We start from the raw sequence: 14,437 nt of genomic DNA on the forward strand, positions 1-14,437 counted from the left end.
AATGTATCAATGACAATATGGAGGGGACACACTAGGATTTAGCTATGGACTTAAATATAGATGTTTTGGCCCACTGCATTAATTTCACAATTTGTTGTTGATTGATCATGTGTTCCTTTAATTCTTCATACATCTGCTAAGGAGTTAATCAGTAGTCATTTTATCAAGGGATTGGGACAGCCTGAGCACCACAGGGACCAACCATGAAAATCACTGAATGAAAGCAGCAGCTCCTGTAACTGTATATTGCCATGAGTTGCGCCAAAAGCACTTTATAGACTGAAACACAGAACCATACGGATATGTTGTAAATTGAAAGAGAAAACTACACATTAAGAAATAACAAAAAAAATGTATACATTTAAATGTCACTATTGCATGAATGTATTAAATGTGTTCTTATAGTTCCACTGGAATGGTTACATGACTTCTTCAGCGGATTATACTGTTAGATTAAAAAATTACAAACCTTAATTAGCACGAATATTGAGTCTACTTAACTTTACCATAGCTAATCAAAGATTATTCTAATAAGTCTATGAATCCAGTGAACAGTTTTTTATATACTGGAATTGTACCCATGCTGCACTGACCAGGAGAGACTATTATAAACTATTTTACAGAAAGCAATAGATGAAGGCAACATTTCACCAACACTTTTTGGAACTGCAGATCTTAAAGACCTACTCTTAATCTTATGGATAGTGCAAAATATCCTTCGAAACTCTCCATTGGCGAGTGCTGCTTTGGAAAGTAAATGTTGTATTTGTAATTTTGAAGGCATCCAAGCAAATGTTTCTCAACTGTTTAGAAGACAGGGACCAGACCAGTCCAAAAAATAAACATCCAACAATGTTAATTTACACTCGCCTAAGCTTTCTCTTCGGTCAGTTTTATCCCCTGCAATGAAATCCCAGGAACCAGTAAGTAATCTCTTGTGGACAAGTCATTGTGAAACACTGATCTAAGCTATTTTTAAAAATACTTGTATACAAAATATATCTACTTTAATACAACACTTTCATTGGTGTTTAAAGGCACATGTCAAAAAGTAATGTCTGGAGTACCATCAAGTATATTCAGGATCTAAACTGAAAATTCTGCAGTATGTCCTCACAACATCTATACATACTTTAACACATTCTGCATATCTCTTTACTTATAAAACAAATACACCATTAACATCCTTTTGTGGGGACATTTATTAGCATAATGGCATTCTTATTTGATCTAATCTTAATTTGGTAAACAATTGTCTTAACCTCACACATTTCAGAAACAGTCGATAACTTCACATATTCCACTTCACAACCGGTACTACTATATAACACATTCATTTACTTCATATTTGCCATTCCCCTTTGTTTAGTACTTTATTATCTGTGTTAGGTGCACTGCATTGTACTGCTATCCGGTTTACATTTAAAAAGAATAAATGAAACTTGAACATGAAGTGTATTGAAAGTCACAGTCCAGATCATATGATTTCATGGTCAGGATGAAAGTAAATGCATTATTCCAATCAAATAAATATTTTTCTACCAACAAATGTATGTAGTTTGCAATTAATACTAAACAGTATACCCATACTCTTAATCTGGTTTGTAGCTATTAGTTTCACAGTGCCTGTATTTTAAAAAATATATATATAAAAAATAAATAATCAGCTGTATATTAATATGTAAATTTAGAATGGTTTAATAGAGAATACAGGCAATAACAAAGTTCACAGAAACAATTTAGGAATGTCGTAAAAAAATAAAAAAACAACATCTAAAATGCTCAATGTAATGAACATATTTCACACATAGTAAGCACACACATACACCAACATTTATACATGCAAAAGCAAGCTTCTCCAGATACAACAAAATAAAACTACAATTCAACAGTATAGCCCCCCCCCCAACCACACACACAAGATTTTGATTCCACGCATATATCTTAAAATTCAACAATTCATAAGTTTCCTCAATATTTTCCCTTATTGCCTTCTACATGGACAGTAACAACCTAAAACAAGTACAACCAAACCCCAAATCTACAATTACAACTACAATGGCAGTGGTGGAATGTATTTTATTGTGTAACAAAGTTCACCATTATATATAACATTTTCAGTCATGTTTAACCCAATTCTTTGGACAGATTATGTACTACAGGAAAACACTTTGAAATGCTTTCGACTAGGCAGAGAAAGGAACAGTTCAATTCATGCAAGTTTACTGCAAGAGAACTGGAAGTTAGTGGAGGCCATCCTTTGCTGTGGAATTCAGTATGGCTTCAATGTTATTCGACTTCTTTTCAAGTTCTTTCTGCAAAAGATTTTAAAAAACAAATACATTTTAGGTTTTGCAGGTCTCTCTTAAAATTGACAGCTTGGGTAGTATTTACATCTTTAAAAAAAAGAAAGCAAAATCTCAGTCTTTTTTTTGACTGACTGCTACGAAAATTGTAACAAATTAGGATTTGTATTTTCCTTTACTGTTTACACATACTTTGAAATATACTGAAAAAAATGAAATAAAAAAGTCCACATTGTGCAGCAGTATGCAATTTAGGATAATCTGCAACAGTCTTTCAAACTTTGCTGTGGCATCCTGTTCTGAATTGAGAACAAAGGGCAGCAAAGTACCTTACCATGGGGTACAGCAGTGGATTCCTTTCAAGATGCTTTCGAGATCTGTGAGGACAAAACTTGAGTGGAAAGTGTGTGCTTCTAATTATTTTAGTGTAGTCATTCGCCAAGCTGGTGTGTCATGAAATAGCTGCAACAGTGCTAAGTAGCTCTCCCAGCTTCCATCCTGTTTCATTTGCACCACATTGTCGACTACTGTGCACAATATAGTGGCCACATCTTCCCAAGGGAATGAGATCTGGTACTAGTGGGTCCTCCTTCCTATCTTCCTCAAGATCTTAGGAACTTCCACTTTACTCTGGGGCCATCCATGGAGATCTGCAAAAACTTCTACGGATCTAGTGGTGTGAATGTTTGAATTTCTCAAGAAGCTAGTTCTGCTCTTCTGGGGCTAAGGAATTCATCAAATGAAACATAGTAATTTGACTTTCTGACTTATTCTAATAACCTTTCTTTGAAATAGAGGGATAAACAAAAGCAAACAGCTCTATTCGTTTGGGAGCGCACCAAACTTTACATGCATATTATTCAGGCAATGTAAAAGCCACCTATGCAGTTCAGGGCTTGTTTAAAAATGTACGGACCCGAAGCTTTCCAGGGATGTATTAAGTGTTTGTAAGCTAGTCAGAGCTACAATTCCCTGAAGGTAAGCCACTCATCAAGTAACAGAGTTCACATACTTGGGTTTCGTTTTGAGTCAATTTTTCTAGGGATTTTGTGTGTAGGCATTTTTTTACATTTCACCACAATTTGCAATTCTGTTTTAAATCCTGTAATACAGTTTTAAATTCCGCGAACAAGCCTCCATTGCTAATTGTAATCTTGTTTTAAATCTCGCAAGTGGAGTCTCCAATAGAAATGTAGGAATTTGCTGCCACTGTAGTTGGGGAAGGTTTAACATATTCAGAACGAATCAATAATAGATACAAGTCTGTGTGGTTGGACATTGCCCAGCTGCACTGGGAAAGGTAGTGTGTTTTTTTTTTTGTTTTTTTTTTTAATGGGAAAGGGGTGGAGTCAGTGTGAGTTGAGTAACCATTTTCAGTGTTTATCGGCTATACACCGATTTCTTTTTTTTTTTTTTGTATCAGGGGTGGGGGGGTGTTTTATCGGTTAAAACCGAAAATCGCTAGCCCTAGATAGGTTTCCTAGCTTGCACGTAGTGGCTTAGAAAATAAAGTACTTATTGATTCTAAGGATAATACCATGGGATATGGTCTAGCCTGGCTCACAAACCAGGATCAGACAGGATTTACAATGGCAAAGGTTAGGGTCAACCATTGATCTCATGAATTATGTATCATGAATTACTTTTATAAATCATGAATTACTTTGTCATTTTACTGATCAATTAATTCAGAATATACATTAGACAGCTGTAACATGAGATGCATACATTTGAACTTACTGCAAACTGCGTATAGCTGGCAGCAGGCTTGTCACTTTTGAACTCTTGTAAAGGGGTTAGGTGTGAAATATCTGGAAGCCTGCTCCGGTGTGGGGTCTAAACGATAATACAAAGACTTACATATTTATAAAAAAAGAACTCAAAGAAACTAGTCTGCTTGAGGTGTTCTACCTACACAAATTGGCTAAGTTTCAAAAACAGTTTTTTTATTTAATTACAATTTATAGAAAAATGAAGCAGCCCACATTACAAACACACCTAACAAATTCACATAATATAATTCATTCAATATAAAATATGCAGTTGTCAAATAATTCAGTTATTTAGTGTTTCTACACATCTTCCAAATGAGTGCTTTATACAGGAGTTAGATATTTAACATGAATGTATTTTAGGTACAGGGTCCAATATATTTAATTATACTGTAATGTTATACAGTAATTAGCTATAGATTGATACATCGATTTACCACACCTTCTGCACAGAGAGAGGAGGCTTCCCTGTTACACTGTGAAATGTGCTGCCTGTACTGTTGCTGCCTGTGCTGTTGCTGCTTGTACTGCTAACTGTTGTTCGCATAACAGATGCATTTGGGGTGCAAGGGAGCTGCAGGGATGAGAAATGAGGAAGTTAAATTAAAATCAATACGGCAGCTTGTTTAACGCAAACAGCATTACACAGAGTAGAAACCAGTTCATATTACAATTAAAATCTTCTTATATAACTTAAGAATGGTTTCGAACTTTAAAATCTATCTGGAACAACCTCAGTCATAAAACAACACAAACTTCAAAAAGTCATGAATTAATATGGTTTCCTGGTGTACTGCAGTTAGACTTCTTACAAATACAATAGAAAATGCTTACATTATGCTTTATACAATAGGACAAGATTTCTACCGCTTACCTTTCTAGTCTTACTCGGAGTATTCATTATAGTAGTTCCGCCGTGTGGTCTTTTGACAGGTGGAGTTCTCAAAGAGGATTTGTCCCCTTTCTGTAACTGGAAAATGAACCCCAAACTTTTTAAAAAAAATTAAACTTCAGTAAGGTTTGCAAAATACAATTGTTGCATATATTATCTATACAGTAGAACATAATGCAATTAAACTACGTGCTGTCCTGTGTGTTTTATGGCTACAACAGTTACAAGTTCTAATCAAATTTCTTGCATTATGCAGAATTAAAGTTCATGTAAAGCCAGAAATGAAGTAAGAGCACAACAATCGATTAAATCCATTATCCATCATATGCTACATTTGTATGTTAGAGCAGTAAGCTATTATACCACTTGGTAGTACACTTTTCAGGGATTCAAAGAAGGATTTCAGCATGAGCACCAGAATTAAACACTAGAGATCGCTGGTTGAAATGGACTTTACAGTACTCCTGAAGCAAGCTGGCATACATTCCATAACCAGAGACACTACTTGTATAAATTCTTCTAGTGCAAAACAAATCCAATAATGCAAACATTTGCATTTTACTCAAACTACAGTACTTGTTTGATTTATATGGTATTTAAAAAAATTATAATAATGAAAGCATTCAAACATTGGCTAGTTATTGTTTTTCAATCCCTACTAATCTTGCACTGTAGTTCTATGTTTAAATTTTGTTCCGTCTCAATGGACCTAAACATTTCTTATGGTCCTCATATGCACAACTGCCTAAATGTTTTTTGAATGGAACAAAATTTAAGAGCCACATGAAACAGTTTTGCTTTCCTGTTCACTTACACGTTGACTCTTTTCTTTTTCCTTCTGTGTTTTGAGCTCCTCCCACTGGTTGGCCACATAATCCATAAATCTCTGTCCCTTGACATAAAAGGCTGTGCCCTGCTCAGCTTCCCATGCTTCAATGTAACCCTTTATTTCTTCCTCAAGCTAAAGTAAACAAACACAAACAAGGAAACAAGTTACAAAAAAACAGCTTGCTCTGCAATTCCTGAAATCATTTGGGTTATATACATATAGTGATCTCCCTATATACAGCAGAACTAGTTACAAAGCAGTATGGTCAAGGCTCCCATTTACCCAATAACGTCACTCTACTAGAAAATGACAAATCAAAACAGGATTTCCAAAAATACACCATTTAAAAAAGCTGCAGTTTTACCTTGGGTAACATCTTCTGTATTTTTGCCCTTTCTTTGCTCTCTCTTAACAAAGTACCTCCTCTGTTAGAAAACCTGTTTGGATCAGATGCTTTCTTCTAAAAAGAAAAAGTAACAAAAAAAGTACAGTATTTCAGTAATACACCAAACCGGCTTCATAGAATAAACCCATAACAGTGTATAAAACAGTGGAAACTCTTGCTGCCTTTACTGAAACACATCCAAATGTGATTTATTAAAAGAGCCAGTGTATAGTGTAAAGTGCCACAGCATACCTCAAAATCCTGGAATAGCTGCCAGTTGTGTTCCCATTTGTTAACAGCGTCAAACAACACTTTGCACTGATCATAGTAATTTTTCAGCCGTGCAAGCTCCTTTTCATGCTTGATCAGCAACTCCTCTTTGAAGTTATCTAGATAATGGGGGAGGGGGAAGTACGGTAAATTAAATGCAAGACGTGGTATCTAGACAAGGGTTACAGTATACTGTGAAACAGTCATTTGTAATATTTTATGTTGTTTCAAGTGGGAGAATTGCAGTTTTATAGTGTGTTGAAATAAGGAACAAGTTGCTGCAAATTACTATATGTGGGATGTGCAAAGGGGGGGGGGGGTGTCCACAATGTAAAAACATTTTTAAAAATGCAATATTCCAGTCTTTGATGCTACAAAAACACATGTGAATCAAGTAGCGTTAAAAAAATGTAATATATCTCTCTACCCGAATAGAAGGCTGTAAAGGATTCTCTCTGTTCCGTGCTGAAAGTGCACTTGTCCCAGTACTCCATCAATTCGTGCCTGATGTTTTCAATGACTTCTTCCATGTTAGCCCTTTTGAGTTCATCAAGTCGGTCCAGCTCATTTTGCAACTAAAGAAGAAAAGAAACATGTTGATGGTCTACTTAATGTATCAATACAGTGTAGCCATGGCCAGTTTTAAAAATGGTAAAGTATTGTGCAGTATTTTACAAGATAAAATTGATGTCAAGGCAATATGCAGATCAGTTAAACCTGTCCTGCATCTTCTGTAAGCTAGAGGACGTTATCAGACTAGAAACTGGTTTGTCACATTACAACTGAAGTACAACGTTTAACCAGCAGGTCTCACATGCTGAAGATCAGGCCACTATAGAAGGCCATCGTCTAAACAAAATACTACACTTATTTGACCGTACAGGAATCCAACAAAATACAGTACACTAAAAATGGACCAAAGCATAGAAAGTTCCATGTAAATTTCTCCAAATCCAGAGCGTAACGAAAAACATACAAACAGCCTAATATTTCAAAGTGCTTGTGGCAAACAAAATGTGTTCTATATACTGTAGCTTAATGCTATAATGTTCAGCAAAATGTAAATAAAACAATAATGGAAGTAACATATTTAAAATATTCTACTGCATCCAGATTATCCTTTTTCATTAAAAAGTAAACAAGCCTTGGTTCAACATTGTTATATATTACTCTGCAGGTGCACAGCACGCACGAAATAGTTACAATGCATAGCTAACCCATGTAAGGCCATGTGTTAGCTGCAGTTAAATGGGAAGGCGCGTGTGCGCTTCGGGGGTTAAACAACGTTTGATTTTGTATGGTTCTCCTTGTCTGGGCTCACTTAGTATATAACAAACTGGCGACGAGGATGGGATGTTGCTAAAACCGAAAAAAAGTTAAAAATAAGAAGAGCGCAAAAGGATGGCTGCTATCGGAAGAGCCGAGGATTTCCAGTTCAACGAAAATGAACAAAGTTTCGAAGCATACCTGGATAGGCTTGAGCAGTACTTATGTGCTAGCGAAAGATAAAAAGGCATCAGTTTTTCTAACGGTGGTGGACCGAAAGACATGGCATGCTCACAGACCTTATGTTTCCAGACAAACCTAGCGAAAAGGGGTTTGATGAGCTAAAGACTGTGCTGAAAGGTTTTTATATGCCAAAGAAGAACTCTATCGCTGAGTGATACCGTTTTCTTACACGGTACCAATTGGAAGGAGACACTGTAGTTGAGTTTCTGGCGAGGTTAAAGAAACTATCAGTAAATTGCTGTTTTAGGACATGTCTGGTGGAAGCTCTACGAGACCGGCTGGTTTGTGGACTCCGATCCTATCAAGGGAAAGACGGCACCGATGGTGAAGAGGAGTCCTTGTTTCCGTTGTTCAGGAATGAGTCATGCTCCAGATTCCTGCTAAACGGGACACGCACAGCGGGCTTGCCGTTCAACTGCACCGAAGAAGAAAGCAGAGACTGCTGGAGAGCGTTGCAAGACATGGGCCACTGGCGGGGCTCGCTACCTAGCAAACTGTCCAGTGGACACCCCAGAGTCCCCAGCATTAAGCAAGTATTCTGACAACAGTAACTGTGAGTCTGACTGCTATGTTGAATTGTACACTGTAAACTCTAGCATTGATTTTGTAAAACCGTACTATGTAAAAGATGTAGTCGTGACAATATAAACAGACACAGGAGCTGCTGTAACTTTGATTTCGGAAAAAGTGTACAAACAAAAGTTTCCTAAGGTTAAGCTCCAGTCAACTGATTGTGTGTTAAAGACATATACAAATGAAACGCTTGATGTGTTGGGTAAACTAAATGTAAAAGTGGAACGTACCGAGAAGAAATCTTTGATTTGGCTCTTGTAGTTACTAAGGGAAATGGCCCTGCATTGTTGGGCAGAGATTGGCTCAGCAAGTTGAAACTAGAGAAAGATACTTAGAGTTAATGATGCAGTAGGAGCTCCGTGTAATAAGTACCAGTCTGTTTTCGGTCCCGAAATTGGCTGTGTGACCGTAGTTAAGGCTAGTCTTAGGCTGGCTAAAGACGCCACACCAAAATTCTGTAAAGCAAGACCGGTACCTTATGCTTTGAAACCAACTGTAGAAAGCCAGTTAAGAGCTGGAAAAACAGCGTATAATTTCAAAAAGGTTGACTTTAGTGAATGGGCTGCTCCTTTAGTATGTGTGTCAAAACACGACGGTAGTGTACGCATTTGCAGGGATTACAAAGTTACCATAAATCCGTGGTTAGAGGTAGACCAATACCCAATTCCGAGAATCAGAAATCTGTTTGCAAAATTGGCAGGGGGAAATAAATTCTCAAAGTTAGACCTCTCCCAAAGCTTGCAAAAAAGAATGTTAATAGAATTACACGAACAGCACCAAGGCATTGTAAAGATGAAAATGTAAGCTCGCAGTTTGTTCTGATGGACAAAAATGTGCATGGGACGCAGGAACTTGCCTGCTGTAGCGCCTTGCCACCCATGGAAGTGGGCTAGTAGACCATGGCAAAGGATACATACTGATTACGCAGAGAAAGACAAACACACTTTTCTGGTGGTTATCGATGCATATTCTAGATGGCCTGAAGTAGTGCTTGTACCAAATGCCACTTCAGCAAAAACAATTCAGATATTATGTGCTGCCTATGGGTTGCCGGAGGAGATAGTCTCCGACAATGGGCCTCAGTTTACTTCTGAGGAGTTTCAACAATTCCTCAGCCTAAATGGTATTAGACATACTCGATTGGCTCCGTACCATCCAGCTTCCAACAGTGCTGCGGAACAATTGGAGCAGACATTTAAACACACTTTTGTGAAAAGTAACAAACCCGGCTTGTCGGTACAGCATCAAGTTGCAAATTTGCCGTTAGCTCACAGATCGACTCCGCAGTTGACAACAATGAAAACTCCAGCAGAGCTGTTTTAAAGAGACACCTTCGCACGCGTTTCTCATTGCTGAGACCAGACACATCACAGCACATGCAGCTTCAACAACAAAAACGAATACAGTGGCGGAATGCAAATTCTAGATCTACACTCAGGTCTCTGCTTCCTGAACAACATGTACTGGTAAAAGATAACAGGGGAGGAAACAAATGGCAAAACGGGATAATTAAGAAGGTACTAGGTCCAGTAACGTACATGGTTTTGGTAGCAGGTAAACTGGTAAAGAGACACATTAATCAAATGTGAGCTGTGAAAGAGAATGATGTATCCGAGACTGAAACAAATGAAAGAAATACTGTGTGGTACGATGATGATGTTTCTGTATCCAGAGTCAATTGGATGTAACACTGAAAATGTTGAAGTGAAGGTAACGCTGAAATGCCAATGTCTGTACCTGTTTCAAATGAGGAAAATGTACAAGTTCTGTTGTCACTTGTCCCAAACGTAACCGTAAACCTCCAAACAGACTGAATTTGTAATTAAAAATAAATAAATAAATAAATAAAAGGGGGGGTTCTTTTAAGGAGTGGAGGAGATGTTATATATTACTCTGCAGGTGCAGAGCGTGTTCACATGCACAGCACGCACAAAATGTATAACGTATAGCTAACACGTGCAAGGCTGCATGTTAGCTGTAGTTAAAAGGGAAGGCGCGTGTGCGCTTCGGGGGTTCTGTGTGTAACTGCCTGAATAAACAACGTTTGATTTTGTACAGTTCTGTGTCTGGGCTCACTTATTTCTGGACCCAAAATACAGAACAAACATACTGCTGGTTATTTATTTATTTACTTTTATCTGGGGAGTGAGTGAAAGCCAGACCTAGACGAATCTGCCCAGACAGGGCACAAACAATGCGAATCATTTTAAACTAGAAATATAAAAAACAATTATTTTAACATTTGTTGTATGGACAAACTTAAACCTGCCCAGGCCAGGCCTAAATCAACGAGAAACGTCCTGCAAACAATAAAAACTTGATAATTATATTTAATATGTAGATTATAGGACAGCGTAATTCGGTGGTATAGTCTTCAAAATGATTAACATTGCGTTAGTGCTCTGGCTGGCAGTTTTATCATGGTCTGGCTTTCACCCTCCCCCTTCTGTCTGTGTTCTTCATGGAAAGCCTGCTCTTTCATTTCTTTCAATTATGCCATTTGTTTTATCTTTGAGGACAAATGTGCTATATGATACAGGTAGGTCTCCCTTTGTCAAACTGTATTACTAGCAAATTTAGGCTTATGACCTTGTTACCCCATTCCCTACCTGCATGACATTGTCGGGTACTAAAACATGATAATTCTTCATTAATAAAATAAACAGCTTCCTTAAATTAAATTCAACTTTAGATACAATGCTGATAACTTCTTTTTGAAACTGTAGGTTTTATTGGTTTGATTAGGTTACATTTTATGTATTTGTCTTGCCTTGCAGTGCAGTAAAATGCACATGACTGACTATTTTAGTTATGATGAATGTGCATAACATATACTGTGACTTAGATTTTCAACACCTGATTATATAGCAAGATTTGTGCCAGCTTCAGACTAAATTGTTGTGCTTTCGATTATTATTTCATTTATCCAAATTTCTTGAATGTATTCAATACAAAATGAACAGGGCTTTATAATACTTTGATTCAGAGTAGTGACTCATAGTTGGAAGTGCAGTAAGTACGGTAACTGATAATCTCCTGAACCACGTGCAGTTTAGGTGCGCTCTGACAAAATACACAAACTTTTTTTTTTTTTTTAATTTAGGAGTGACCATTTACTTTTCCCCACCGAATTTGGAATGTCCAATTATGTTTTGTTTTTTCTCTTTGCCGCAGCGAGTCCTCACACAGCACAGAGGTTCTGAGGGCGTGTGAGCATCCTCCGATGTCACAAACCTCAAACCAGAATCACTTTTAAGCCAAACAATCCAGAGCAGAGATGGGTGGGCTACCGATCCCGGAGAACAGACATCAGCCCTGCTTTACCCACTCTGAATGTGCTCAGTAGGGTTCGCTGTTGCGCGATGAGGAGAGTCTGTCGGTTGCCCATCCCCCACCGGGAGCATCAGAGCCAATGTTACGCCCCTTTGGAGTGCCCAGCAAAGTTCGGCCTCTTTGCATACAAAATATACGCCAATACTAATCATTTTCATTTTGAAAACTGAGCACCGTCAGCCCCTCCCCCCTCCAACTTTTTTCATTCGCCATCTTGACAGCAAAGCGTTGTAATCTGCATTGAAATAAATGTCTCAAAACCCCTCTGCAATATGGGATTTAAAAAAAAAAAAAATATGTTTTTGTTAAATGCCCATGACCAAAAAAAAAAATTTGATACAAACTGTGCAAGTGTTTGTTGATGTATCACGGTGCGTTTGTTGACTGCTCGGAACGGTGACTTAAATTAAGCTTGTTTTACCCAATTCCGCTGCAGGTAATCCATATAAATGGAATAAAACATTCACTTGTAGTTTAAAAATATGTTATATAGAACAGTAATCATGTTTTTATAATTTAAATAAAAATACACAGTTTGTCACTTAATTCGTGCTGCTTGCGAGTAAGCTTGCATTGCAGCAGCACGAATTAAGTGACAAACTGTGTATTTTTATTTAAATTATAAAAACGTGATTACTGTTCTATATAACATTTTTAAACTACAAGTGAATGTTTTATTCCATTTATATGGATTACCTGTAAAATAGGATTTTTAATCAAATACTGTATAGACAAGTACCTATGATGACATCACCAGTAAATTATGCACATTAGTACCATCGAAAGTACAAACTTTCCTTCGGTAATGTGTTCTGAACCTTTGAAGGTGAAAATGTACTCTTCATTGCCGCCTTACTTACTACTTTTGTCTTCTATGTATAAACCGCAAGGTGCCACTGTAGTATACCTCTGACAATGAACACAAATGTTTAGAGACTAGTCATTTCAGGATATGATTACATAGTAAGTTTACCATTAAATAAACAGTATGGGGAACAGAATTATAAAACTTGTAGCTTGTGGAACAGATATCAAATTTAAACATTATGCAACTCAACTTTTACATGGATTTAAATGATGATTAAGAGAGTAGTTTTAAAATCCAATCAAGAATACCACAGTTTTGTTTGAACTAGGGTCTAAAGATGGTTTAAGATGCTAACCGCATTCAAAAGCAATCTATGAGCGGGTGTAGGTGTTTAAATAGAAAAGAGCCTTCACTTAATGAGTGCAAGTGGCTTCTCGGAGTAGAGGCTGCTCTCCTATTAGTGCACAAGTTTTTTTTTTTTTTTTTTTTTTTTTTTTTTTTTTTTTAAACAGGTGGTCTCCCACAACAGTAAACATACCATCTTACCTTTCTAACCTCATCAGAAAGAGAGCCCTTAATATCGTTTTCAAAATTATTTTTGTCCTCTTGTGAAAACTCTAGTCGATTCCACAAATTAGAGACCTTTTCTACTAAATCGTCTCGTGTTGAGATCAGGGTTTCCTTTTTCACCTCCAACTGTAAAGGAATAACAACAGCAATATAAAGGATAAATAACTGATTCCATGCTGCAAAGTATAACTACTCTTTATATGTACAAATACACATTCACCTGTAAGCATATATGTGGTTGTATTTCTGTGTATTAATTGCAGTTTCTATTACCTACCTGGCACACAATTAGTTTCAGGGCTTTGATGTTTTCACTTGTGAGAAGGAAGGTGTCTGCATCATCACAAACTGCATCTTTCTCCAGAGTTGTTTCAGGATTGTGACCAATTTCATTCATTAATCGACTGATTTCTTGCCGAAGTCCGGAAAACACTTCAACACGGCTTTCCTAGAGATAAGGAGAATAACAAAAATGTAAAACAACTGACAGTGAGCAGGAAAAGCATTTAAAAAAAAAAATTATGTAAGAGGAAGGTTTTCTTTTGTATATGTTTGTTTTAGTTATATTGAATATGTGATGTATCACTGGCAAACAAATAATAAAAAAAAAAAATCTATTCTTTAATTGTATTCTTTAGCATACAGTACCCGCTCCAGTGAAAGACATTTGATATGTTCCTTAACATCTTGGAGCTGCTGGTGGGAAGGTATACTGCCTGTGGGAATGTAATAGGGAGTGGCACAAAGATCAATGCAAAGGGACTTCTCCTCCTCTTGAAGGGATTTCAACTCTTTCAGACGGTCAGTTTTCTCTTTCACGAGATCCTCCAATTTTGTTCGTAGGTCCTTTTCCAATTGCAGAACAGTCTGACTCAGATCAATCTATTGCAAATAAATACACATTTATTGAAATCAGTCAACATATAAAATAAAAAAAGCCAAATTATAATTATTTTCAAACTTATTGAAGTATTTGCAGTAGGTCTAATTCCTGAAATTTCTGTAGTTTGGCAACAAAACATTTGACAAGACAATTCCCCCCCAACAGTATTAACTCAATTTGTGACAGTTTCACCAGCCAGCCTCTTCTCAGGGACCGCGCACATACGCTTCCAACAGAGAGTTCTGCTTCTTTCTCTTGAACAAGCACTACCAATAACCCCACATTTGGCAAAAAGTGTTGCACATTT

At 37.0% G+C, this 14,437-nt stretch overlaps 1 protein-coding gene across 3 annotated transcripts in view; it reads right to left on the reverse strand.

Annotated features, from left to right (window-relative positions):
* Nucleotides 1-1,705: 1,705 nt before the first annotated feature.
* The window catches only part of LOC121304207 (protein regulator of cytokinesis 1-like), a 41,892-nt gene continuing 29,160 nt past the window's right edge, over nt 1,706-14,437 (reverse strand). For 2 of the 3 annotated variants that reach the window (XM_041235215.1, XM_041235197.1), the window contains exons 4-14: nt 13,896-14,129; nt 13,525-13,695; nt 13,224-13,373; nt 6,882-7,029; nt 6,437-6,573; nt 6,164-6,259; nt 5,785-5,931; nt 4,953-5,048; nt 4,521-4,652; nt 4,035-4,142; nt 1,706-2,315 (exon numbers count right to left, since the gene is read on the reverse strand). In XM_041235215.1, the coding sequence (XP_041091149.1) occupies nt 2,244-2,315; nt 4,035-4,142; nt 4,521-4,652; nt 4,953-5,048; nt 5,785-5,931; nt 6,164-6,259; nt 6,437-6,573; nt 6,882-7,029; nt 13,224-13,373; nt 13,525-13,695; nt 13,896-14,129 (1,491 nt within the window). In that variant the 3' untranslated portion in view covers nt 1,706-2,243. The remainder of the gene's footprint in view (nt 2,316-4,034; nt 4,143-4,520; nt 4,653-4,952; nt 5,049-5,784; nt 5,932-6,163; nt 6,260-6,436; nt 6,574-6,881; nt 7,030-13,223; nt 13,374-13,524; nt 13,696-13,895; nt 14,130-14,437) is intronic. The other variant, XM_041235206.1, reaches the window with a different exon arrangement.

This window comes from Polyodon spathula, chromosome 2 (genome assembly GCF_017654505.1).
Source record: "Polyodon spathula isolate WHYD16114869_AA chromosome 2, ASM1765450v1, whole genome shotgun sequence".
Classification (NCBI taxonomy): domain Eukaryota; kingdom Metazoa; phylum Chordata; class Actinopteri; order Acipenseriformes; family Polyodontidae; genus Polyodon; species Polyodon spathula.